General features: G+C 48.8%; 1 protein-coding gene across 5 annotated transcripts in view; it reads left to right on the top strand.

The window, feature by feature from the left end:
- The window catches only part of LOC110557064 (core histone macro-H2A.1), a 62,525-nt gene that overhangs the window by 13,804 nt on the left and 21,233 nt on the right, over positions 1-27,488 (top strand). For 3 of the 5 annotated variants that reach the window (XM_060380599.1, XM_060380602.1, XM_060380600.1), the window contains exons 3-5: positions 15,963-16,069; positions 16,446-16,643; positions 23,117-23,227. In XM_060380599.1, the coding sequence (XP_060236582.1) occupies positions 15,963-16,069; positions 16,446-16,643; positions 23,117-23,227 (416 nt within the window). The remainder of the gene's footprint in view (positions 1-15,962; positions 16,070-16,445; positions 16,644-23,116; positions 23,228-27,488) is intronic. The other 2 variants (XM_060380601.1, XM_060380603.1) reach the window with 1 other exon arrangement.

A 27,488-nucleotide genomic window follows, 5' to 3' on the forward strand; every position in this document is an offset into this window, starting at 1 on the left:
GCCTGGCGTGAGTGCTGGGAACCAGTCCTCTGCGAGAGCTGCAGCCACTCGTTACTGCTGCACACAGTCTTTCTAGCTCACTGAAGAACTTTGTGATGAGCGATATCTTAAGGAAAATTTGACTCTTGCTGAAGTCCCGGGAAACCAAAGAGCCTCTCCCTGCTCAGCAGTGTTGATAGTGGGAAGTGTGATGTCAGAAACGGGGCTCGGGGGCTGGGGAGATGGCTCAGAGGTTAAGAGCACGAGCTGCTCCCGGCACGCACATGGTAGCTCACAACTGTCTGCAGCTAAACTGTCAGGGATCTGACGCCCCCAAGGGTGCCTTGTGTGCATGTGGCACACATACACGCAGGCAAACAGCTGCGCATATAACATCAATATAAAAGACACGGGACATTTCTTCTGTTCCCCTGGAATTTCTATTGGTGTTGAGGTGACATTTAAGTGGTAGTACAGTGTTTAGTGTTTGTGGCTGAAATCGGGGAATGACCACGGTCAAACTCCCTTTAAAAAACAAAAACAAAAACAAAAACATACTGATGTCGCTGAGTTCCCAAAGCAAAGAGATTCAAGGTTAGCAGATCCACTGAATTCCCAAAGCAAAGAGGTATTCAAGGTTAGCGGATCCCAAGGTTTATCACAGGCTTCCAGTGAACACCTGCGTGAGTCAGGTGTGATGATGCCTGCATTTAATTTCAGCTCGGAGGTGGAGGCAGGAGCATTACTATGAGTTGAAGGTGAGCCTGGTCTATATAGCGAGTTCCAGGGCAGCCAGGACTACAGCAAGCAAGAGACCCTGTCCCGAAATAACAAAAACAACCAACCAGACAAAAACGACCTATATAAAAGTTCCACTGTGACACAGTCAGGGGCACCAAGCCCAGAAGAGGTGGCGTCTGAGGAGGGCTAAGTTAGGAGACACGGAGTGTCATCTTAAAGAATGAACTGTGGTCCGGCTTGGCATTGATTTTCTAAGATGGACCTGGGAAGACTCAGGTCTCCTCCACAGAGAGCCCGTAGCATACGTGAGACGGACACCCAGGGCAGGCTTGTCATGCCGTGGGAGCCACTCCCACACCGTGTTAGCGAGGGACCTAGTTCTAGTCACTGGAACTGGAGACTTGCCCTGGAAGGAAGAGCCTCTGTGGCCTCTCAGCCCTGGCTCTGAGAGAATCAGCCTTGTTCTTTCACAATCAGACCACTTTCCTGTTTTTTTTCCAGACACCCTGTTATATAGTCTGCTCACACACCAATACTTAACTCTCTAGTGACCTAAACCTGTGTGCGAAAATGAAATCCACCAGCAAAGGATGCCATGCATTTAAGCAGGATGGGAAGTGTTGGCCACCAGCTCCCAAGCTTGATCCTCCCCACAGGATCACTGAGTCAGAGCCGGGCTCTTAACAAAACTAGCATCATAGTAGTAAGTAGATCTTTTGTCTGGTAAGGCAGTGGCCTGTGGCTTTTCTGTCTTGCCTGGGTCAAATCTATAAAATGGAGATGACACCCATCAGCACTTGCATATTGCTAATCCCTCACTTTTAAATTCCATTTCCCTAGGCCCCCTCCCCCACGTTTTAGATGTTGGTCTTCCTCTCCCTTCTCACCCCTGGCCAGAGCCTTCCCATGTCCTCTCACAGTTGATGTTACAGTTAGGTACTTGGCTAGCAGTTGTAGACTTTCAGGGCTCGCACGTGACTTGGAGAAGCAGCACCCCCAGGGTGATCTGATGGCCACTGCACAGGCTGAATGAGGTTCAGCTCTTGGGCCTGCCTGCGCTAAAGCCCTACGTACAAGGCGTGGCTGCTAGATGTGTTCCCGCCAGCAGGGTTTGGCTGACAAAATGGTGCTCCTCACCTCAGAAGCTTGTGTTGGCTTCTGGTCTCTAGCTAAACGTTATGTGTCAGTCAGTGGGCCGACGTCTACGCTCTTAGGTTAGGGGGGGGCGAGGGCCCTCCTGGCAGCGGCGTACCCTGCTACACAGATGAGCCTGGCAGCTGGTACTATCACACGTGCCACTTCTGATGAGAGAAAGAGTCCTGCAAACGTTGAAGATTGGCATAGGCAGGCCTGCAGTTAATCTGCCACTTTCCTTAAAAGATGAATCCCAAGTCTCTTCTGCTTTCCTTTCTGGGACACCCCAGTGTGTCCTGAACTAACACTGCTAAAAATAGAGCGGAAAGAGAAATGCATTCAGGCTGTGCTCTTCGATGCTCCGCAGGCCTCCAAATGCCTGCATCCCTTGTGTGCATGAGTGCTCATGACACTGTTCCTCAAGAGCCAATACCAACTTCATTTTCCTTAAAAGAAAACAAATGCGAAGTCAAAAGTTTTAAGGAGTTAGGGGTTTGCTACTAGAAGAAATGTGGCTGTGAAAGTGAAAGTTCACTGGCCAGAGGGCATTTGGATACATTGTTTCCTTTCCTGGCTTTGTGAGTATTTTGTGTCGGAAAGTTAGGAAGCTGAAACTCACTTGCAACCCCACCAACCACCTGGAGCAGCTGGCTGTGCAGTCTGCTGTGGCCGGGGAAATAGTCTGTTAGCTTGTTACTAACATAAACTGTCAGTAGTGTCTGTCTGTACCGGTGCCTGTGAACTGTCAGGTGATTAAGGAGATTAAGGTACTGTGACCAGTGACCACCTGTGACCTCTCAGTCCTCCAGGCTCCTGAGGGGTGAAGGATGGCTCCGAGGAGCCCTTGAAAGAGTCAGTTTAGCACTACTTCCCTAAAAGAGTAGGGTGGACAGATTCTGTGGGGGGCATGCTTTGGGGTTTGGAGGGAAGAGTCTTGAAACCAAGGGTGGTCTTCCTTCAAGCCGTGGAGGTTTAGCACAGCTCCAAGACTGGCTTCCTCCTCTTCACATGGTTCTGCTGTGGAGCTCCCAGACTTAGTTCTCATAGAGGCGGCGGCAGTGGCAGCTTCCTCCTTCTCTTCTCCTTTCTTTCTTTTCTTCTCCTCCTTCCTCTCCTCCTCCTCCTTATTTTTTTTTTTCCGAGACAGGGTTTTCCTGTGTAGCCCAAGCTGTCCTGGACTTTCTTACTTAATCTAGCTTTAGTTCCTCCCTGCCTCCCTCTGCCCCTCCCTCGCTTTTTATTTCTCCCTTTCCTCCCTCCAAGCCTTCCCCACTTCCCTTCAAAATTATGGCCTCTTTCACTGTTACCGCATGCATGTGTGTGTGTGTGTGTGTGTGTGTGTATTTCTAAATATAACCTGTTCAGTCCATATGTTACTTGTATGTATACTCTCAGAGCTGACCGTTTGGCAGTGGGCAGCCAGTCGGTTTGCTTTCCCTTGGGGAAGACCATCTCCTACTCCCAGGCATTGTGGGTCTCCTCTGCCCACTTTGGCGTGTCCATTGGTATTGTCCTTGTTCAGCTCACTTGTGCAGTCATGGGACTTTCTGGGTGTAGCTTCTGGCCTTCCTAGGAGACACAGTTTCAAAAGCAAACTCCCTGATCCGCTGGCCCTTATCATTGTTTGGCCCCCTCTACTGCGATGCTTCCTGAGCCTTAGGTTCGGGAATCTCTTGTAGATGTTTTCATTCAGACTGGGTTCCACAACTCTGTATGTAGCTGGTTGTGGTTTTTCTGTAAGGTCTTTCTGTAGCAAAGTGAAGCTTCTTTGATGAGGGGTGAAGATTACATTTATCTGTGCATATAGACATGTATAGATTGTTGTTAGAGATTATGCCAATTAATCTGGCTTTCCTAAAAAGTCTGTGGAATTGTCCAGGAACGTGCAGATAGGATCTTCTTGAAATAATTGTTCCAGGACCACTTTCTCTCCCGGGGCCCAGGGCTGGAGCACAACATTTAGGTCAGAAGGGAGAAAGCCTCATTGTTTAGGCTTGTTTGCATGTTTGTTTTGAGACAGAGTCTCACTGTGTAGCCCTGGCTTGCCTGGAACTCATTGTGTAGATGAGGCTGGCCTCAGACTCAGAGATTTGCCTCTCAGGCGCTGGGATTAAAAGCTTGTGCCACCACACCTAGCCCTGCCATTCCCCCATTTGGAAGTCTGAAGCCCATGCTAGCCTAGAAGTCACTGCATATCCATGTCAGACTCGCCCTGCCTCAGCATCTCCACCACACTCAGAGCGTTGATCCTCTTGACAGCATCTGTTTGCTTGTTTTGTTAATGTGGTTCTGGGGCCTAGAACATCACACGTGCTAAGCAAGTGCTTCGCCATTGAGCTACATCTCTAGCCCTGGACAGCATCTTCATAGGACAGAAAAAGTAATTTTCTCAAAGTCTAGCCTTTTGATTTGTTCTTTCAGAGATGAGCCTTAATTGTGTTCATCATCAGACCCAAAGTCATCTAGGTTTTCTCCTCTGTTACCTTCATAGGTTTTGTCCTTTACAGTTATATCTGTGGTCTACTTTGAGTTAATTTTTTTTTTTTGCCAAGAGTGTAATATCTATGTTGAAACTAGTTCTTTTTACATGTAGATGTTCACACATTATAGTGTTGTTGAAAATCTCTGCCTTATTGAAGGTACAGCAAGTGCCTAAAGCTTTAGTGAGCAGAGAGGCTCCCTGTGTCTTCATGACATCTCTTGAAGGGGTGCTCTTAACTTTTTCTTCATGCCACCGGTATCTACAGAACAGACAAGTTCCACGTGAAGGGTTTGTTTTTTTTGGGCCAACAGGAGCTTATATAACATCTTGAAATCTATGCTTGTTTCACAAAGCATGGCACAGCCTTAATGTACTTTCTTCCCACCTGGGATCCATCATATGTGTTCATAGTAAATATTCTCAGGTTGTTGGGGAACTTGATGATATCTCAGTCTCTATAGATTACAAATTTAACTTGTATTAGTATTTCATTCCACTTTCTGTGTGTTCATCTTACTGTGTTTTCAGAAGTTCTTCTGAACTTTCTAGATAAGTACTTCTGATTGGGCAGGTGCCCTCCAAGGCTTTCCAGTTTATTGGCTCTCTCTCCAATGACATGTAGTCTGTGATTCAGCCAGGAAATTGTACGATGTAAGAAAAGATGCACATGTGCTGGCGGGCACGTGTCGGAAGGCCTGTGTGTGGGGGGGGGTCGGTCTTCACCATCTGTGTTTTTGAGGCAAGGTCTCTCATTTTTGCTGCTGCATTGTATACTCCAGGCTGCCTGGAAGCCTCTGGGTGATGCTCCGGTCTCTGCCTCCATCTTGCCTTAGGAGCTCACATCACCTTGTGGGCTGTTTTGGATATGGGTGTTCAGAGTCTGTGGAAAGTGCTTTTGCTACTGAGTCCTCTCCCAGCCTGGTCCACAGTGTTTGCATTTCACGTGTCATACTGCAATTTCTCCTAGGTTCTGCTGGAGCTCTTAAAACAGTTGACTTGTTTATATTTATTTTAATATAACTTCTTGCTTTTACTTCATTTTCAATTATATTTAAGTAAGTTTTACAACTATTACTTGTCTTTAAATGATAATATGAAATCTTAAGAAAAGATTTATTTATTTTAATTTTATATGCATGGGTGTTTTGTCTGTCTGTATGTAAGCACACCCTTTGTGTTCAGTGCCTGTGGAGGTCAGAAGAGGGGGGGGGTCTGGTCCCTTAGAACTGGAGTTACACATGGTTGCGATCCCCCATGTGGGTGCTGGGAACTGAACCCAAGGTGCTCTACAAGAGCAGGCAGAGCTCTTAACTGTTGAGCCATCTCTCCAGCCTTGATAATAACACATACCTTCTCCCTCCCACCTCTTTGGGAGATAGTACGTGCATTCATCCACATGCACACATACTTCATACCTATTTTGTATGTGTGTGTATGTACATGAGCATGCTTCTGTGGCATGTGTGGAGGTCAGAGGACAACTTTTGGGAATTAGGTTCCCGAGATTGAACTCAGGTTATCAGGCTTGGTGGCCTTTATCTGCTGAGCCATTAATCCAGCTATCCAGCTATATACATATGTATACACACACATATATACACATATACACACATATGTATATATGTGTGTGTGTGTGTAATTGTTATACTCTGTAACAATTTGTACACATATATAATGCATTTTGGGCATCTGCTCCTGTAGCACTCTGGTCCAACAGGCTTCAGGCTTCCCTCCTACTTATCAAGCTCCTCTGTGTCTGTGCACCACTGACTTTAATTAGGGTTGCCTGTGTGAGAACGGGTGGATAGTCACTTACGTCACTGAAGAAGATGCCTCTCCCTTCCCATAGGCCTCTATTTTGAATGGTTTCTCTTTTCGTACTCTTACTAGGAAGCATTTGGAGCTTACCTGATGTGTAGAGTAAGATAAAGATCAATCCGCATTTTATTTCCTATTGTAAGCTGGTTATCCGGTCCCAATTAATTAGACATTCCATCCTTCCCCCCCCCCTGGATTCCTTTTCTGCTTTATTGGTCTGTCTTGTCATATACTTTTTCCTTGCAGCAGTTTCTCATACCCAGTGGCATGCATTGCCTTGTCTTTTGTTGAACTTATTTCCTTTAGTAAGTAAGTTCCCATAGTAAAATTCACATATAGGGATGTTCAGTAAGGCATAACATCTCTCTCCCAGCACTTTGTCTACCCGAGTCTTCCTTGTTTTTTATATATGCACTTTCTGAAGTTGCTCTTTTCCTTTGGTATTCCAGAATAAATACAGAAAATGAAATGGAAAGAAAAACTAGCGTGCCAAGAGGCTAATGGGTCCACAGGGTGCACACAGGCTGCTCTAGTTAGGAGAACCTGAGGCTCTGTAATCAACCCCTTCACCAAGCGCAGTCTTCACTGGGGACTTGGGGACAGGGCTTGCCAGCACCCCGGGCCAGCCTGGCCTGCCTTCCTCTGGGATGGCAGAATAGATGAAACCAGGCCAGGGCCGTGGAGAACATCCCGTACGCCCGCCTTTCACGCCTCCTGATCATGCCAGTGCTCAGGCCTCCCATTCAGGAACTCACCTGGAATGACCCACCTGTGAAAGACTCAGCAGGCCCTGACCAGGAGCACGAGCTGGGTGCTGGAGTCAAGACTCGTATGAGTCTCCCATATGTCAGCCGTGTGAGAGGCCACCTCTGTGACTCCAGGGTAGGGGCCGTGCCCTCCTCTGCTTCTCTCCAGTGACATACTTAGCTTCTAGCATAGGGCCTGGTGTCCCACAGCTTCATGGGACCGTTCTCTACTGCAGGGCGAGGAGGCTAGTCAGGGTGCTGAGCTTCAGGAGGGGCTGGGCTGGTGGCGCCCTTGCCGGGAAGCCCTGGACCCTGCGTGTTATGTGAAGCCGAATTAGGAAGAGCTTGAGAGCCGTGGGCCACACCCAGGTGAAGACGGCACCTGACAGGGCAGCTGTTGCTGGCAAACGGGTGGGGTTTGGAAGGCTAACATGGACCGCTTTCTCCTGTTGCCCCTAAAAGCCACCGAGGGCTGTTCCAGCTACCCACTGGGCAGCAGAAGCTGTTGGGAGCCGCCCAGGTGGTTAAAAATTGCGGTGTCCTCAAGGGTCCAGGATCTCTCTGCACTGAAATGACAGTGGCCAGGGAGAGACATTTACAATACTCTTGGTTCCTAAATCTAGTCAACCCCCAAATACCGTGAAAATAAAAGGCAATTCCTCAGTGCTATAATGAGCTGCATCAAGACCAAAGGTATGAATCCCCCCACCTCTTACAGGTGACACACTCCCTCCTTGGATCTGCCAGGCTGCTCCTCTCAGCCGGCTGCTCCGACCCTTGTCCCTCCCTCTCTTCCTTCCTTTCTTCCTTCTCTTCTGACACCCCAGCCCCTTCTTTGTTAATTAGGCAGTCACATCTTCCATTTAGTGGCTGGAAAGTGTGGGTTTCCAGGTTCTTCAGCAGCTTGCTGGGCTATCTGGTGCCCTCTCAGAGTATGCTCATAACATCTGTCTGTCTGTAGGGATCTCCGTAGAAGCCAGGCTCATTACAGGGCTCCCATTTCGGCTGGAAGAGCCATTTGGAAACTCAGTCCCTCCACATGTGGCTAGTTGTTGATCTTCGTTCTGTCCTGAGTGATGTTCCGCCTGTAGTTGGAAGCTGAGGTAGACTTTGGTGATCATTTGTCTGTTGTCTTTGTAAATCTGGATACTGCTGCTGAAAGTCAGAATCTGCATTCATGGAGAACACGAGGACACCTTACCTGAGGCAGCAACTCACAGGGGATTACCAGTGTGTGTGTAAGGACCTGCACGGGCTAGAGACTGCAGGATGACAGACACCCAGCCAAGGGTGAGGGAAATCCAGAGCACGAGTGGGAAGTGCTATGACCAAGGAGGGGATGGTCTTTGGGTGACCTTTGCTGGGGTTTCGGAGAGGACCTGGCCATGCTGGCAGCCACAGAACAAGCATGTTGATAGGGAGCGTCTGCACAGCCAAGAGCTTCAGGAGGAACCCCATAGGCCTCAGAGAGGGAAGGCCTGCCCAGGCAGGTGTGCAAGCTTGTGTTGCTCAGGGGTGCTGGGGAGGAAGTGGGGGGCAAGAGACTGTGGACCAATGTCCCTTCATTGGTCCCCTCAAAGAAGGGGGGTATAGAATGGAATGCTAATGGAGAGCTTATGCCAGGGCTCGGACACTGACCCCTAGCCTCAGGAGCCCACGGATAAGACAGAGGGGAGGCTAGTGAGGGTGGCCCCCAGAAGCTACAGTCCCTCTTGGAGTCCTTCCTTTTGCAGCATTTGCTCCATTTGTTACTCCTCCAGAAATACTCAGCCACGGACAGCAACCTGAAGGTCCCCATGCTTGCAAACTTGCTGTGAGAGGGCTGCACAGGCTGGGAGGAGTGGCTAAGGGTCCTTGTGACCTGCGGTAGCTAAGGCCTGTGGGAAAGCACGGAACAGTGCCATTTTGCACTTTTGTTTTGATTTCTTTCCATGTGTCCCTGACTTGTCTCTGATTCTGGTTCCCCATGGCCATGCTGAACCCACAGCAATGCAGTCTGGGGCTTCTGTGCCTGGTTGCCTCTCTACAAGTCCATCTGGGAAATGGTTCCAAGCAGGGGCTTTTTAAACAAGCTTCCTCTTTGCGTTATACTTTTTAAATCATCTCATTTCAGCAGACATCTGATTGTTCACCCTTCCTGGGCTGAATCAAGAACAAATGGCTGTGGTTTTCCATGTTAAAACAAGCATACACATTAACGGTTTCCTTGTAAATTAATTCAGAGACCTTGAAACTAAGTGGTCGGTGGTGCAGGGGACCCTGCCCAGCACCGGCCAGGGGTGGGACTGGTTTTCTTAGGCCAACTCCCTTTCCTCCTCCTCTGTGGCCTCAGCACTGGTTCTGCCTTGCCCTGGTGCCCCCTGCTGGGGTCAGATGAAAGTCCCAGACCCCATCCTGAGGCAGAGCCCGCCTGTGCGGCTGCCTGGGTGCGCTGTGTTCTATCAAGCCAGGTCTGGCAGGATGAGGTTAATGGAGTTCAAGTGCATTTTTCAAACATATGTAAACTGTTAAGTGTAACAGCAAAGGATAAAGTGCTGGGGAGGAAACACCAGATTTTCTGTTGCATTTCTCTTGCTTTTGCTTCTCATATACATCTGTTCACCCAGTTGTTTAGATGGAAGAAACCAGTGGAAAGGAAGCCTAGTTTCTTTCCCTAGTAATCATGGCTTTATTGCTGCTATCTCCTCCCTTACTCACCCTCCCCCTTCTTCTCTTCCCCTTGTCATAAGGGTATTATAGTAAATAGTATCACATGTTTACTGAGCATTTTACTTAGTAACTCAGCCCTACAAACCTCAGTCCCTGTTTGCTAGAATAGGAAACTGAGGTTGGGTGTTGTCTTGGCCACAGCAGTTACTGGAGCTAAGAATCAGGCCCTGCCTGACAGCAGACCTAGTGCCAGCCATGGCATACTCATAGCTGCTGCCCATCGCTGCAGGCCACCTGCAAGGTGCTCTAAATGGAAGCTCAGATATGCAAAGGTGAGAGAGGGTTTCCTGGCAGTGGAGCTACTCAAGAATTGGGATTGCCAGGTGGGTTACAGTAAGGCAATGATTGCCAACAATCCTAGTATCTCTCTTCTGTTAACATGCATGTCAAATGATTTTACTCTGACATGTGCAAAAGAGTGCCCAGTGGAATGTATTTTAAAGACTCCCAAGGTAGGCGGCAGTTCTGTCTTGTGGGTAGTCTTTGTGGGACTGGCCCAGAGGCCACCTAGTTTGTGGAACTGATAGCAGGGATTAGCTTGAGTGGGCCTTGCAGGAAGCATTGAGCAGCTCACTTTGAAAGACTGTCTGTAATGCCTGCATAACCCTTACTTTGAGGCATACCCAGTTCCTCTGTGATCCCAGGGCAGGGTGGAAGTAGACCAGGGAGGGACAAGCCAGCAACAGGGAACTCTGCTGTGACACAGAGCTCCGCCAAGGGGACAGCCTTGCTGGCTTTCCTTTCCACCACCTCCTTGCCCCATAGCAGTGGGCTCTGTGGTGGACATAGCTGCAGACACCCCAGTCCCCTGCAAGAATGGGAGCGGGCCAAGGTGTGGTCAGGACACAGGAAGCTCCTAGAGTCAGCTCCAATTGGGTTGATGGGGTTGAGGCATTGTGGAATGGTGTCCCAGTTCTGAACTTAGTGAAGTCAATGGAGGGGTGAGGAATCAAAAGAAATACAATAAACAGATTCCTTGTCATGTTGTTGGCTCTGTAGCAGATATCTGTATTCTCTTTGGGATTACATGAGCATTTGCTTTCTTTGATTTCTGATTGTTAGTTTCAATCTTTCTTTCGTTAGACAAGATGCTTCAAACAGCTCGGTAAAAGCCCCAGATTCTTTCCTGTTGCAAGGTTTGTGTTTGGAGTTTGGCGCAGCCTCACCACATCACCTGTTAGCTGTTAGAGTCTAATTCTGCAAGCCATGACTTCATCTCCCTAAAGGAAGGTAGACAAATGCTTCCATGAAGCAGAGTTGGTTCAGTTCAAGATGTTGCTGTGGGGAGGGGGAGGGGTTAGGTTATAAAACTTTGGTCTTGGGGCATACTTGAGAAGTAGGGCTGTCAGACTTGTTCAGCCAGCTGTCCCAGAGATGGACAGGTTGCGAAAGCATGGCCATGTCCAAGGCTGTGAGAATCTTTGGGAATCTTGTCATGTTGCCCTAAAACCATCATGTTCAATGAGGCTGGGAGCTTTGGGCTCTGAGAAGACAAGGCTGCATCACCAGTCACAAGCCAGGAGGCAGTTGCTCGTGAGTTGTCTCACCCTAGACCTGCCCAAGAGTGGGATGCTTGTGTGTCTTACGAGTCAGATCTCAAGACAGCATTAAAAGAACAGCTATCAAGCTGCTCAGCAGCACGGCTCACACAGTTCTGCTTGGGGACTTTTACCATATTTAGAATCCTTTCCAGAGCGGACCTCATGCACTATGGGCCCCACATGAGGCCAAGTATTGGTCATTAGTCATTAGAGTTAGCCTATGTCTGGCCAGGGAGAAAGTTGCAGGGAGCGGAGGGCCTGATGAGCGCTCCTGCCTCTTCCCTCCTAATGCCCCCACCCCAGCCTTCTGTGGTTTCTCACAGGTTCCGTTTTTTGTTGTTATTGTTTTTTGTGGGGTTTTTTGTTTGTTTGTTTGTTTGTTTGTTTGTTTTTTGCCTCCAGGGTGTAGCTCCAAAATAGCCCTCTGAGGAGGCATCCAGGGACTGAGCCTTAGAAATCATGGAGAAGGCTTTGTGTTTGTAAATTGGATATTTTTCTGTGTCTCTTTCTCAGAATTGTGTTTCCCTTCAGCTAGCCAACAGCAAAACATCTGGAGGTGCACAAGACCTTCCAAATGTGAGGTGAATGGAGAGCAGGTATCCCCCAGGTAGGAAGGCATTGGTACCTGAGGGCTGGGGCAGAGGCAAGAGCTGGCTCTTGTCCAGCTTAGCAGGTGCCCCTTGGTGGTGGGGCTATGGGCCTACCCCAGGGATATGGGATACAGCTCAGGGCTTCCACAATTATGCTCTCTATGTAATTCACCAAGGAGAGGTCTGCATTCTGCAGAGCAAACCTCAGGATCTCCTTCCTCTGGTAGTGTATGCCTTGCCACAGTCTTGAGGCAGTCATCCTCTCCTCATCCCTCCTATGAAGGCCAGTGTGCCCTGAAGAGCAAACAGGAACCGCCGTCTTGTTGAGTGGCTGGCGGTTTATATCCCCCCTTCTCCAGGCAGCAGGCAGCCCATCCCTGGCCAGGAAAGGCTTTTGCTTTATTGCTGTTTCTAAAACCGGGCCCAGGGTATAACTGCTGCTCAGCAGGGGCTGAGCCTGTGCTGCAGGCAGGACCTGTCCTCCATCTTTCTCAACCTTCGCAAAGTGCCCAGCCCTCTGCCCACCACAGTGCAGAGGCTGATGGGGTGTGGAACATGCTTCTTGTAAAAGGTGTGTCTTTGCAGTACTCTGCCTTGTGTGTCCCCAGATGATAGTGTTGCTATGGTTACTATCCATCTGGAAAATCACAAGAGTAAACAAGATACAGCAGTTGCTCTGTGAGCTGGAGTTTCTCCGTGTCCCTCCTCACTGTTGTGAAGAGGGGAGTCCAGGGCCCACTCTTTGGTGGTAGGAACCTAAGTGCAGACATCCATCTCGATGTGTGCACCTTGCTGAGTTTTGCATAAAGGAAGCCTTGGACTTCAGCTTCTTGGTATAGAAGGCAATGGAGTGACCCCCTCACAGTACTCTTTCCCAGGAACTCCCATTCCTAGACCCTTACACCCACCTCACCGCTTGCTGCCACTCCCACAGGGCTCCAGGCTGGCATTTCTGAATTGAAGCTGAATTGGCAATGTGCCAGGAGTCCTTGAAGTTTCCCAAGGGAAAAACTAAGGCCGTTGAAACTGGAGCTAGAAATCAAGAACCCAGGGGGAAGGCCAGTGAAAGCTGGACCCTGAAGATGTCCTTAGGATCTTTGGGAGTCCTCACACTCCTTGACCTGGTGCTTACTTCTGGGCATTCGGTTGCTTTCTTTCCATCTCTCATCTCACCTTCCTATCCAAGTCGGGCCCACACTGCTCAGGGTTTTAGTTTCATCTCTATCACTTCCCTGCACAGAGAATCAAGGACAGTGTGACCCCTGCATCCTGAGGCACTACATTGTCCTGAGGTGGTTGGGGAGCAGCCCTGGCAGGCTCGGGTGGCAAAGAGCACTTCCTCCAGCCAGGGCCCGCAGCATTGGCCAGCCTCCCTGCCTCACGCCCCTGAAGCCCAGGTATGGCATTCCCTAGAGCTCTGGCCTGTGCAGCCTTTCGTTAGTCCCCCTTCCTGCTGGTAAGATGGGAACCTCAGTGCCTTTGTGTCCCTTCCCAGACACAGGGCTGTGTATCTCCGCGTGATGAGTGAGCAACATGACTTCCTGGATTTAGGGAAGGTGACCTGCTGTTCCAGGTGTGATGGATTCCCCCTTCACCTGTTCCACTGCCCTCATGAAAGTGTTCACGAGGGGCCAAGCACTCCCATCTGAACACATCTGTAGCAGGATTGTGCATGGGGCTTAGTTGTTAATCTTAGGAATATACGCAGCATCTCCAGTATGGTGCTGCCCACACTCCTCTAGCTCTTGGGAGACTGAGGTAGGAGAAGGGCAGGCCTGAGGCTAGGCTGGCAAGCACAGTAGACAGCTGTTAGTGTTGTAAGTTTCAGGCTCGGTTTTCACACAGTTTATCTCTGCTTATTCCGGGATGCGTCCAAGCACCGACTTGGTCAGAGCCATCTAGAACACACAGAAAACTGGAATATTAGAATTTGTGTGCTGCCAGCAGGTCAGGCCTGAGTTGGTCCAGAAGGACATCATAGGCAGGATGGTGGCACAGGCAGACACACGGTGTGGGCAACAGAGGAAACACTCGGGAGTAGTGTGAAGACAGAGAGGGAGCAGGAATGAGATGGGCAAGCTGTGCTGCCAGGGAGCTGGGAGGGGTCTCTTGCCAGAGGTACTGCTCCCACAGGATCACCCCGAAGGTCAGGAGAAGAGACTGTAAGCATCAGTTACAGGTTAGACGCAGTCTCCCAGGCTTGTCTTATCCCCTCATGATTTTGATTTGGAGAAACTTTTGGACACACAGAATGCTGAAAAATGTTCATTGCAATATTCTTAATCTACAAAACAATCTGTATTCTACAGGGTACAGTGTGCTGCTTTGGTACATGCATACTTAGGAGAATGAGTAGATTAATCTGGTTAACACTTCTGTCCTTCATATTCCTGTGTTTGCATTTGGGAGACATTTAAAGTATATGTTCGTGATTAGGAAATACATAGTTTTATCAACTGTAGTCACCATTCTGGGCACATCACTAAAATTTTCCCTAAAATATGCCCGAATCTTTGTACCCTTGGGCCGTCTTTTCCCCTTTCACCCCCAACCCCCACCCCAGCTTCTGCTGATCACTTTCTATTCTCGGCTTTTAAGTTAAACTTCTTTAGATCTGGCATCTTAGTAAGCTCATACAGTGTTTATTTATCTTTCTGTGCCTGGCTTCTTTCATTTAGACAAGTCGCCTGAGGTCTCTAAAGTTCAAGTCCGTACAAAGGACAGGGTTCTTTGACACAGGGCTCTGACCATGTGCAGATTCACCGCAGCTGCCACACTGGGCCGGCCTTGCTCAGGGTGCTCTCAAGATGTCATCCGTGTGCTGCCCCACTTCAACATGCTTAAGCACGAATTTCCTTATATATTTCTACTTATTTCCATTTTATGTGCATAGAGGTTTGCCTGCGTTTGTGTATGTGCATGCAGTGTAAGCAGAGGCCGGAAGATGAAGCCAGGTCCCCTGGAACTAGAGCTAACACGCAGTTGTGAGCTGCCACGCGGGTGCTGGGAACTGAACGCAGACCCTCGGGGAGAGCAGCCGGTGATCAGAGCTGCTGCGCAGTTTCCAGCCACAGCAGGAATTTCTTCAGAGCGGCCATACTACTGTCCAGCTCAGGAAAGATGATTCCCAGGGTGTACCTCCCGTGTTCAGACCTCTTCACTTGTCTCCAGGTGGCTTTCGAGGGTCCCTTTGAGGTCACGTGTTGTAGTTGGGTCTGTCTCTAGCTTTTTAGAGCCTGCAATATCCCCACTGTTTTGGTTTTTTTTTTAATTTTTTATTATTTATTACAATTTATTCACTTTGTACCCCAGCTGTGGGCCCCTCTCTTTTCCCCTCCCCATCCTACCTTCCCTCCCTCATCTCCTATGCCCCTCTCTAAGTCCACTTATAGGGGAGTTCCTCCTCCCCTTCCATCTGACCCTAGCCTATCAGGTCTCATCAGGACTGGCTGCATTGTCTTCCTCTGTGTCCTGGTAAGGCTGCTCCCCACTCAGGGGGAAGTGATCAAAGAGCCAGCCACTGAGTTCATGTCAGAGACAGCCCCTGCTCCCCTTACAAGGGAACTTCACTGAGCAGGGGTTTTAGATCCCCTCCATGTATGATCCTTGGTTGGGGTATCAGTGTCTACAGGGCCCCAGAGATGAAAGAGAATCTCAGGCACTGAAGATAAAATTGTAGAAATTGTTTTATGTTACTGTATCATTGACTTTATGAGTCTAACCACAGCTTCCTTATTTCAAATCCACTGTGCAGGTTTTTCCTTGATTCAAGCATCAAAGATTTCTCAAACACTGTGCATCAATCCCCCTTCCCTTGAATGAGTGATTCATTACCAGAAGTGCAGGCATTGTGTCCTTTTGTCCACATCCACATCCCAGCACCCCTCACATGCAGTTCTGTCTGGGAAATGGGAGTTGGAGCTGGATTTAGGCCCTAGTCCCCCCACTTAACTTACTCAGCAGCCTTTCATGAGTCCCTATTCCCCCCAACCTCTCCATTTTCAAAACAAAAGGTGGAACTTTTAAAGCCCACCCATCTTTTCTATTACGTCTCTGCTGGTTTCTCCAGAAGCACTGCCCGAAGAACACACCCGCATTCCCACCTGTGGTGAGCTGCTTCCTGAAGCAGCTACTTCTTATGCCCGTTCCTGCCCTGGTAGGGGAATATGAGTTCTCTAATGCCCTGAAATGACCACAGGCTTTTTTAAAATCTGCCCTACAGCTGAGATCCTGGAGCTGGCTGGCAATGCAGCAAGAGACAACAAGAAGGGACGGGTCACACCCCGGCACATCCTGTTAGCTGTGGCCAATGATGAAGAGCTAAACCAGGTATGGGTTCTCCAGCCTGCCCCCAGACATGCTAGTAGACACTCAGACCACCCAGGGGAGGCCGTGATAGCTGGCAAGACTCTGAGCAGCTTCTTGCCTATTGGGGCTTCACTGGAAGTGGGGTAGGGAGATGACATAGGTGCTTGGGTCTCCCGGGAGGAATGATAGTATAAATTTGACCAAGTGGGGGCTCGAGGGCTTGATTGCTGTGTCATAGGTCTGACTCCTGTCAGCATCCCTGTAGCTGTCACAGAGGTAGGAGCCGAACCAGCCTAGAGCAGTTTTGTATGAGCAGGGCTGACTTCTCAAGTCAGGCAGAGCGCTCCTGGAGCAGGATGGTCTGACTCCCCACCTGTGACTTTGGTTCTCCTGCAAGCTGCTAAAAGGAGTCACCATAGCCAGCGGAGGTGTGTTGCCGAATATCCATCCTGAGTTGCTAGCGAAGAAGCGAGGATCCAAAGGAAAGTTGGAAGCCATCATCACCCCTCCACCAGCCAAAAAGGCCAAGTCTCCATCCCAGAAGAAGCCGGTGGCCAAGAAAACAGGAGGCAAGAAAGGGGCCCGGAAGTCTAAGGTACGGGATCTGGCAGGGATGTGTGGGAGGGGGTAAAAAGGATCACAGGGGGTCCCTAGCCCTTCTTCAGAGCTGATCCCTGATGGCAGGGGTGGGGAGGACTGATTGAGAGGAACATGTGGGGTCCAACTCACTGGCTAGTCAAGGGTGTCTCATGGAACCTGGGCACAGCTGGAGGACGGACCCCCTGTGGACTGTGTGTGGGTAGTGGTCTTCCAGGAAGAAACGGGAGGCATCTGGTAGCCTAGGCGCACAGCTCCTGCTCCTGGTCCTCCACACAGATGCACAGGCCTATGCAAAGGTTTTCTTGTGCCAGCGATCATCCATTATACAGTCCTCAGAGAGCCATCTGCCCGCATGCCTTGATGCTGAGTTGTACAATCTTCTTTCTGTTGCCATGGCTACGTGTCCTCTTTGGGCATGCTCCAGCAGGAGCACTCCAGACGGTTGCCTTTCATACTTGCTTTGGTCAAGAAAGAAAAGCAGTGCAGCCTTCAGGCAGTTCCTCACAGACATAGCTTCACCTGCGAGCAGTGTCCTAGATGCTGGTCCTCTGTGGAGAGGACAACCCTCAAGCATTCGCCCAGTTATTTTGATGGGGAAGGGAGAAAAAGTCCCCATCTGTTTGCACTGTTTTGGGGGCTGTGTTATTTGGGGAGGAGGCACTGTGTCTCCTCACCACACTTGTGGATGCAAACAACACTACCCTGAAATCAGAATCCATATACATACCTCCTTTCCAAGGCTCAGAATTGTCCCCACTCCTGGAAAGAGAAAGCTGACCTTGAAGAGCAGCCAGTATTTCCAGATACTTGCATTCCACCTTGCTGAGGAGCTCTGGAGGAGGTGGGGGCAGGCAGAGCAGAGACTCCACAAAATGTTCTTTATTCATTTCTGCTCCCTATAAAGTGAGCGTGTCCCTTCCCTGTATTTGCAGTTGGGGGGAAGGCAGGGCCGAGGAAGCAGGGCCAGCGCCAGGATGCTCCTTTGGAATGTTAGAAGAAACACGGAGAAGCCAAGGCTCTTCTTTGAACATGGACCCTGGGGGCCTGGCTGCCCACACCAAAATCCTGGAATTAGGTGCTGGCACCAGCAGGGTAAAACCATGTTTCGGAGTTGGCCCTTACGTTGGCTACATCTAAGCCTTGTTCTTTTGTATGCACTCAGGCTTGTACCATCTGAACGGTCTTGAGATGCCAATGCCTATAGCAAACCTGGCTGAGCCTTGCTCCCCTTGACCCTAGCCTTCTCCTGTTGATTCTGCCCAGTGGTTTTCCAGAATTTTCCTGCATATTCAATACCAGGAATTTCTTCTTTCTGGAGTGTGCATGTGTGTGTAGGCTGTGTGTGTGTGTGTGATTGTATTTGTGTGTGGTGTGTGTATGAGAGTATATGTGTTTGTATGTGTGTGTGTGGTGTATAGCTGTGAGTTTATTTGTGTGTTCGGTGTGTATGGTATGTGTATTCGTGTGTGTGTCTGTGTCCCTCCAGCCCCTAGTAGCTATGTTTCTAATAACCATATGTCAATAATCAACTTTTCCCTTGATTACAAAAGCAGGGAGCCTGTGATGGTGGTCTGTTTTTCCTCCACACAATAAAACACATTGTCTGCTTACTGTACCAGTATTTGGCTAACTCTAAACCCTGGGGGAAGCTGAAATTGGAACCGTGAACAGCTAATTTTCAAAACATTTGTTTAATGTAAATTGTGGTGTCAGCTCCCCGAAAGAGTGGAGGGCCCGGCACTTCCATGCTGCCGTGGCGCATTCTGGAAAGCACCTTTCCAGGGGCGTGCGCAGAGCACCCCACCTCAGGGACACGCCAAAACACTTGCACTGAAAGGGAGTTGGTATTTTTCAAGTGTCAACACTGGAAGTCCAAATCATAATTTCCTCCCTCAATTCTATATAATTTGAAGGTTTTGAAAGTCTCCAGTTTGACAGCTGAGTCAGCTACAGTGGGAGCAGTGAGAGGAGACAGAAACCCTACTGGACTCGAGTCCAGAGCTCTGGCTGTGCCCTAGGCTCTTCCTACTTGGGTGGCCTCAGGCAAGTCTGCCCCCCTCTCTGCCTTGGTCTGCCGTAGCCCATAAAATGACAGGGTCTGTTCCAGCCCTATAAGCCAGTGACTGGGCATGTTGCATAGTGTATTTTTGTACAAGTAATGTATGTAAGTTTGGCAGGCAGAAAAAAAAAAGTATGCAGGGGAAAAAAAAAAAGAACTTGCCCTCATCACATTCTATAATGAATCCCAAAAGGCCTTTATATGTTTTCAGAAAGCCTGTGTGTATAAAAACATACAGGTGTGGGAAACCCTTCCTATCCTAGATGCTTAAGACATAAGCCCCATAACCACTATTTTGGCCATCTAGCCTAGTGTCAGAAGTGGAAGGGCTGGGGTCTGTGACCTGGCTATATCCAGGCTGTTTGTGTGTTCTTGGCGAGTTCCTCATGGTGCTCAGTTTCCCCATCTGTGAAGTGAAGCTACAACACAGGGAACCCGGGAGGCTTACAGGAGAACCCATGCAAAGCACCTGGAACAGTGTGTGTCACTGGGAACTGCGTCAGCCCTGACCTTGCCAGCTCTCTTTCTGCCTGCTGTGTTCCCAGACCCTCCCTTGTCCTATGTGAAGAAGGTGATGAGGGTGTTCTCGCTGCTCACTACCTGGCAAAAGACCAGGCCGATTTTGGTGAATGCCTCTTTTCTGAAGAGTAAATACTTCAAGTGCATATTAAGCGATTAATATGCTATCAGGGCAGATCTCAACCTGTGGGTGGAGACTCTTGTGGGTTCCATATCACATATCCTGCCTATCAGATAGTTACATTACAATCATGCCAGTAGCAAAATTAGAGTTATGAAATAGCAACAGAATTATTTTATAGTTGAGGTCACCCCAACACGAGGAACTGGGTCAAAGGGTTGCGGCTTTAGGTAGGTTGAGAGCCACTGTATTAATGGATATAAAAGAAAGGAGTTGGTTCCTCTGAGGACCTGTCACCCTGACAGTCTGCTGCCTTTTGGTGATGGGTAGGCAATGAAGCACAGGGGAACTTGGTTGATGGGTTCCATTTATGTTTTTGACACTCCATCGATTGCAACACTAAGTTCAACAGTCTTAAGTGTGACTCCAAATTGACTCTGGCCTGCTAGTCTTTTTCAAAACAGTCCTGTGCATGTCCAGTACACAACGCTTACATACAAAATGTAAGATTCTAAAAATCTTAGTCATTTGAATTAAATGGGATTGCTTAGATCTTTCTTCCAAGCTTGGATCAGAAAAAAACTTACTACCTTGTGTGACCACTTCGTGAAAGAAAAGGCATGTTTTTGTGGTTTTTTTTTTTTTCCCCAAGACAATAGGAAGTGATGTGATTGCAGGCAGTAGGCTTCACAAGAACACAGCTATGACTGGAATGCAGTTTGCTTCTTGCATGCAGGGTAGTGGGGCTGACCGTTAGTTCCCTGGGGCTTCTGCTGCTTCCGAAAGGCTCAAGGTCTCTGCAGAGTAAATGGTTCTGTGTAGCACATGACTGATTTCTCTAATTCGGTCAGCTCTCTAGCCTCAGTTTCATTTTCCCAGTGAGGAATCTTTATAAAGGAAGGCAAGCAGTTTTCAGTTTACCCAGGTCACACAGCTAGCAGAGCCAGGATTCAAACACAGAACTTACAAGTTCACAGAGTACTGCTGTGTGTCCTGTTGTGGGCTGCTTCTTGGCTGCTCTTCTTGGAGAGGACTGCAAAGCCGTTCACCTCAGGCGAAGTGAGGCCACAGTCTTAACAAATCCCTGCTGAGAGCCACCAGCATCCTCACAGCTTAAGGCTCAGGTCACACCGGTGGCTGCTGCCTTGTGTGAGACCATAGGAACTAGACTGCATCTCCACACAAACAAGCTCTGACAGCTGACTGTCTGACACCCGCCCACAAGGCCTTTCACCACTTCGAAGGCAGTGTGCTCAGCCCAGCACTAATTCCCTATCTGGGTAGCCCTCAGGGAGACACCTGTGTCCCATTCCTGGTCATGGGCCGATCACTTCCCCTTATGAGTGACACTGTACTGACTAGAATAGTGTTCAAGCCCTTTTAGCATACGTCCTAAATGAATTTTCAGAAAGCATTGTGGCATATACATTTAAAGTCGGGTAGACTTTTCATAAGAAATTTAAGGATATTTGGGTATGTCCATGTGTTATCATTTATAAAGTTTCATCAATTTTCATATGCAGCTAGTAGAGTCAGCTATCCAGTAAAAATGCACAGAGCAGTGTACTAGCATTGTAAAATTTGTGTTTTTACTTACCTTCCTTTCATTTATGCTGTAGAATTTAGTTCTAACACTTTATTAAAAGTGTGTGTGTGTGTGTGTGTGTGTTTGCATGTGCCACCATTCGAGTATAGAAGTCAGAAGACAAGCTCTTGGATTCATTTCTCTTCCTACATGTTTACATGGGTCCTGGGGATCAAGCTCAAGTCACCAGGCCTGTTTGGCTTGTGCCTTTACCTGCTGCACCGTTTCACTAGCCTCATGTAATGCATCTTTATGCCTAGTGTCCTGATGACTTCTGTAGCAGAGCGCTGTATTTCACCTTGTTTGAAATAGTTCTTGTGGCCTTATACAATGATGGACATTTTCCAAGATTGTATAGCTAACGCACTTAATAATATACATTTACTTAAACAACAAATACAGTCCAGATTTTAATAGCTATTTTAGAAAAGTCAAATGTTATTAGAAAAGTATCTTGTAGAATGAACGACTTCCTCCCTAGCTGGCTCAAGGGTCCTAAGATGTATGAGTTGCTGAGTTGAGACAAAGGTTAGCACCCTCCTCTATAGCATGAACTGTAAGTACTTTGAAAATCTTGCTCCCTAGAATGATGAGATGAGAAAAGAGATTTGTTACAACACCACACTCTGTCTTCTTTATTCCCAGTACAAATGTTCTGAGAAGCCTTTCAGAATGGGCTGAGGTTTACAGAGAGGTACAGAGCGCGTGGAGGTGTGTCTTTACCAGGCATCACTACTGTCAGCAAGCCACACTCGCCACTGAGCAGCAGCCGAGCTGGTACGCCGCCATTAGCCAGGGGCTGGCAGTGTGCCTTTCAGAGGGCTCCAGCTGTTAACACAGATATTTCTTCAGTTTTGTTGAAAGCAGAGGATTGAAAGCATCAGACTTACGAATGGCGTTGTCAGTCTTCACTTTCTTCATTCCCGAGAAGTAGATCACAAAGGCAGTGGCTTCCATGCCGTTCCTGCTTATACTTGCTGCTTTCCTGTGAGTCAGGCCACATAAATTCCAAGTATTAGAAAAATTAGTCCGTGCCAATGGGAGTATACCTCTGCTGGCGCTCTTTCTTGATAAAGCGCTTTTGTCTTATCTTAAAAACTTGGAGATTTAAATTTATCTTATTTAGTTTACAGAAGGCGTTAGCTGTGTCACTGCCAAAGCAGTCCTCACTGCTAAAGCAATCAGCAGAACTTCGTGTTTTTTTTCCAGTGCGAGGCAAACTGCTAATGCGTCAGTGCTTCTGGATGTGAATTTTAAACACGCACATGGATGGGGTGCAGGCCTTGCCCTGAGCTTGCTGTCTGACGCTGTCCTTCTGAGAAGCAGAGCATCTGTAATACCCGTTGTCTAAGCAGCTCTTGTCCAATGAGCTATGCCTCGGCCACACCTCAGTTTTCTCCTGCTGGGCCTTTCTCAGGACCAGTGTACACTAATAATCTAGGGTAGGGGAAGAGAAAAAGTGTCTAATTTGAAGTCCCCACCATTCCCACTGTTCTTATCCTCTAAAACACCAGAATGTAGAAAATCCACAAATAAGACAAATGTCTATTTCTATTATTTTTCATCCTTTAAAAATAAAAAGTCTACAAGAAGTATGTGTCCCGCAGAACCATTGTCCTTTTACCATTTAATCAGGCAGTGGATGTTGAGGATGAGGGCCCTCTGCCTCTTGGAAATTCCTCAGGAACTCCAGGGTGCACATATTTTGGTCTGAAGGATGCTAGGGAGTGTGCTGATGTGCTGGCTCTGTGGCTTTGGGGAAACAGCAGCCTCCATGGCTTCCACAGCAGCACTACAGAGGAATATGGGAAAGGGTATCCACTACCATCACCCAAAACAGTTTGCTTGCCTCTTCTGTTTTGAGGCAACTTCTCATAGGGTAGCTCATATGCAAATATCTAAAAAGAGGAAGTACTAAAAACCATTAGGAAGAGATATTAGGTTTTGCTTATAAGATTTAAAAAATTCTAAGTAATAAAAATACAATTTAAAATTTGTCCTGAAACTCTGGGCTCTCAAAATTAAGTAGCAGTCCCCACTGTGGGACATGCGGGTGGCTCCATCTCCTGTGGCCACTGAATTGTTCATGGGTGAGGCCTGGGCCTGTCTCCCTCCTGTTAGGAGAGGCAGAGGGGTGTGGCCCCTGCTGCATGGTCCATGCTGTAACTCTTTGGTTTGTACAAGAAGAAGCAGGGAGAAGTGAGCAAGGCAGCCAGCGCCGACAGCACAACGGAAGGCACGCCTGCAGATGGCTTCACCGTCCTCTCCACCAAGAGCCTCTTCCTCGGCCAGAAGGTAGGCAACGGTCCCGGGAGAGAGGGCACAGCCGCCCAGCTCAGTGGGTGGACAGCGTAACTGCCGGGTGGGGGGAGGGGGCGCAAATGCTGACAGTATCACTAAGCTGGATCAGGGACTCTGCTAGCTTCCAGGAACGGGGATGGTGGTACAAGAAGGCCAGGGGGCCAGGACCCTGGAGCTCGGCTTAGGGAAGGAGGTGCTTCTGTGGAATAGGCCGGTCATCAGGTAGCATGGGTTGTGCCCGGGGGAAGATCTACCAGGTCCTGGGGGCCACTGATCTGATGATCCAGGGAGCTGGGTTGTTCCGAGATAAACTAACAAGTGTACCAGGGGCTTCCTCACTGAACCGCCAGGCGGCTCCTCGAGCCAGTTGTCTGTGTTAACCATAGGCAATGTATTTTCAGCCGCCCCAGTGATGCAGCTTTGCCAGGACGCCATGGTTTTGTAAAAGTTGATTCACTTTTATTGAAAATAAAAATGATGCAAAGGCTTTTAAGACCTGAACATGAGAGTGGACCAAAAGAGGGGTGGATATTGTCTCTATTTTTTTAAATCCTATGTAATAGAACCTTCAGGGACTGAATTTGACCTTTCAGGCCGTTTTTCTTAAAGGTGGTATAAGTTGGTTTAGAAGCTGCATCATTTTTAGGTCGTCACTGTCAGTTTTCTTTTGCATCACAACGACACCGTTTTCTCGCTCATTGCCAGTTGTCCCCAGCCCTTCCCTCTTCTGTCACTAATTGCACTCGGGCTCTCATGACGCAATTCCTGCGGTGACTGTTCCGGAAGCTAACCATCGCTATTTACGTTTCATAACCATTGTCTGGATTTTGTGTGCATTTGTGTAAAGCAGCAGTTCTAGTTGTCATCTTAAGGTCTGGGACTTTGAAAAGTTCAGCTTCTTCTCAGCACTGAAGGCAAACACCCGAATCTGCTTCCGCAGCGTCAACAGGTCCTAGCACAGTGCCTCAGTTGCCACGGGTGTGTAAATCCCTCTGCCATGCAGAGCTAGCCGCCTGTATCCTCCTTCACCAAGGAAATGAGGAGCCCGAGCAGGGAGGCCTGCTGAGCAGCAGCACTGCCCAGCCCCTAAGGACACCTTCCTCCTCACCCGCCCTGCTCTTCTCCTGCACCACAGCCTCTCCATATCCTGTCCCCTTCTGCTGCCGCCCCAGAGCCAGCCTCAGCTAGAACTCACATTCGCTTCACTGGAAAAGACACACTTGCAAACAACATGAAAGTTCTGAGCTCTGTAAGAGGCCATATGCCAGCACAGATGCCCTTCTGTTGCTCTGTTGCTTTGGAAAGAGATGGGTCAAGCTTACATGTGGGCTGTTGCCTGCAGCCCTGCTAAGGATAGCTCGCTGGTGTCTGCAGAGCTGGGCTTGCCAGCTCTCCACAGTCCTCTCTTTGGGATCCTCCTGGTCTCAGCTTGCAGAATGGGTACCTCAGGGATGAAAATTACAAATGTCTTCAATGCTAACTGTCTGTCTCAGAGCTTGCAGGGTCCCAAAAAGCCATAGAAAAGTATCGATACCCTGATGATTTGTAGATGGTCTGATGAGTAGAATGAAGGCATCAGCGTAGGTCAGGAAGCCAGTGTGTCTGTTAGAGACCTGGGCTTCAATGCAAATTCGCTGAGCTACAGCCTAGAGCAGAGTGGTCAGCCTGAGAACAGCACTGCGTGCGGACCCAGGGCAACCCATCCACCCTTCTGGATGTCAGAACACTTCAGCCTATTGGATACCATGAACCTACCCTTCGTGCTGAGTGTGTGCACCACAGGGTGTGCTGACACCGTGCTCCCCAGAAGAGGTCCCCAGAGTCACGGAGGACAGTAGCTGAGCAACCTGTATGAGCTCAGGTCAGCCTGGGCAGCCATGTAAAACACTAGAGTGCTTCTGTCCTCTCAGGAACCCCTCACTCCTGTAGCTGCAGGCAGTTACCCTGAAGCAGCACTCCCTATTGGCTTTGACTGTCAGGTGAGGGGCAGCAGTCACCAAATGGACACGTAGTGTCACACAGAGCACGCTGGCAGCCTGGCTCGGGCATTAGTTCTGGTTGGAGTTTTAGAAAGTGTTTCTGAAAGTGCACTTTTTAGCAGGAAGGCTGTGGTACCCTGCTCTGTGCACCGTGTCTCCCATCTGTGACAGTGAAAGCGATGTTTAAATACAGCACGCAAGCTGGTGCAGAAACGAGACACCGCGCCCATCCAGCCCTGGGAGCCCTGGTTGCTAGGCTGCTCGCAGGAGGAGCCAGCCCAGGGCTCAGGGTTCTGGGCTCTAATTGTTGTTGTTAATGGTGCATTTCAGACTACAGTCTCAGGAGCTGTCCCCCTCGTTACTCTGTGATTTCCATGTTCACACACAACGTTTGATTTTTTTTAAAAAATAAAAAGAAAACAGTGCTGTTAGTTAGCCTGAACCCACAAGCATTTTGCCTTGTGGTTCCACTGAGACATAGCCTTTCTAGGCCCCTTTAAAACCTCATGCTTTATTTTTCAAAAGTAAACACAATACTCCACAACAACAAAGACAGTTACAGTGCATGCAGCCATGTCTCTGTCAGCACTGGTGGTTTGTTTCATGGTAGAAAGTGTATTTGAAACAGTTGGGAAAGCGGGGGGTGGGGGGGGCGGCATGTAATTGGGTCCCTAACTTCCCAAATGGTCAGGATCGTGGTAGCAGTGCTTAGAGACCCAGGTGTCAGGTTCCAGGGGTTCTCTGAGCCATGCCATTTCTGAGGGTGGGAAGTTGGCAAGAGAGAGAAAGGGAGAGAGAGGGGGGAGGGAGGTAAGGAGGAAGAGAGAGAGAGAGAGCTCTCAACCCACTCCTGCATTCAAATGGCTGCCCAGCTTCTGAAGTAGATTAGGGAATGATGATACACGGCCCATGCTGCATAGCCCCGTCCTGGCCTCTGGGGCAGTGCTTGGCCGGAAGCCTACCATATGTTGCCCCTGGGCCCAAGCCCCTGGGAAATTAGGCTAGAAACACATGTGGCATAGGAACAGCCTGCCACAGATGTGAAGACAGCAGCGCCCGCTGTGGCTCTCGGGGGAAGATGGTTCTCCTGAGGTGTCTGGAAAGCTCTGTTGAAGACAGCTCCCTTCCCATTCCCTTTAACAAGGAAGTGGACTTTATGTGAGTTACATGGGAAAGTGAGCCCAGCCCAAGCACCCCTCTTCATTGTCATGAATGACACCAGAGTTTGCCAATTACAGGTAGGCCCAACATAGCATTAAGAAAATCTGTAATAGTTATTCGGATGTCTTAAAATTGAATTTTTAATGAGGTTTTAAAAGGGATTTTACTATTTCCTTTAGTCAGCTAGGTCGGGTCAGGGTAGTGGAACCAGGCTACTTTTTTGCTTCTTGTCATCGGTGGCAGACACTCCCAGCCTCCCCACCTAGGTAAGACCAGACTGGCTTCCCGCTGCTGGGATGCAAGCCTGGACAAGGACCCAGCTGTTGAGCCTGGCATTGCCTTCAGTCCTGCTTTAAGGGAGAGGAGATGGTCATTTCACCTCAAGAGTTATATCTGACAGTGTTTGGTGCTCACTGCCAAACAGGGCATGAACACCCTAAGAGAAGCTGGGGGTAGATGTCAGACACAGGCCAGCACAGGGCTGAGACAGGATGACCAGTCGCTGGTGGAGAAAAGGTTTTCTAGACTACATTCCTTCCAACTGCGGCCAAAGCGACACACTCCTGTTATTGGAATGCCCCAGTGGTGTGTCTCCACAGCAGCCAGCAGGGCCCACAGCCTCGCTGAAGTTTCCATGCCGTGGTAGAAAGCTGAAGCTTTTCATCTTTCCACAAAATGACAGAGACGTAATCACTCTACTCAAACACTGAAACCACTAATGATCTTTCTCCATCCCAGAAAATAAGACTATTGGGAATTTTCACAATTTTCTGGCAGTGTGATTTCTGTATATAATCTGCCCTACACTCTGTGTGGTCACATTCTCTGTGGCCAGGAGGAGACCTATTCTGACTGACTTCTGTTTTGGCACAGGACACGGCAGTTCAGGTGTAGATTACTAGACTGGTCCTTTCAAGGCTGTGCACACATAGCCCATATGCACTGTGCTCATAGGCTTTCTTCTCTTGTCTAGGGTGTTGATGGTCACTTCACCAGTGACCTTTGCCATCGGTTCAGCCTGTGCAAGCCAAGTTAATTACCCACTCTTCTTTGCAAAGAAGAGTAAGCCAGCTCTCTCCCCACCAGTCCCTGTTATACTCTATAGAACAGAGTAT

Source organism: Meriones unguiculatus, chromosome 3, assembly GCF_030254825.1.
Source record: "Meriones unguiculatus strain TT.TT164.6M chromosome 3, Bangor_MerUng_6.1, whole genome shotgun sequence".
NCBI classification, from domain to species: domain Eukaryota; kingdom Metazoa; phylum Chordata; class Mammalia; order Rodentia; family Muridae; genus Meriones; species Meriones unguiculatus.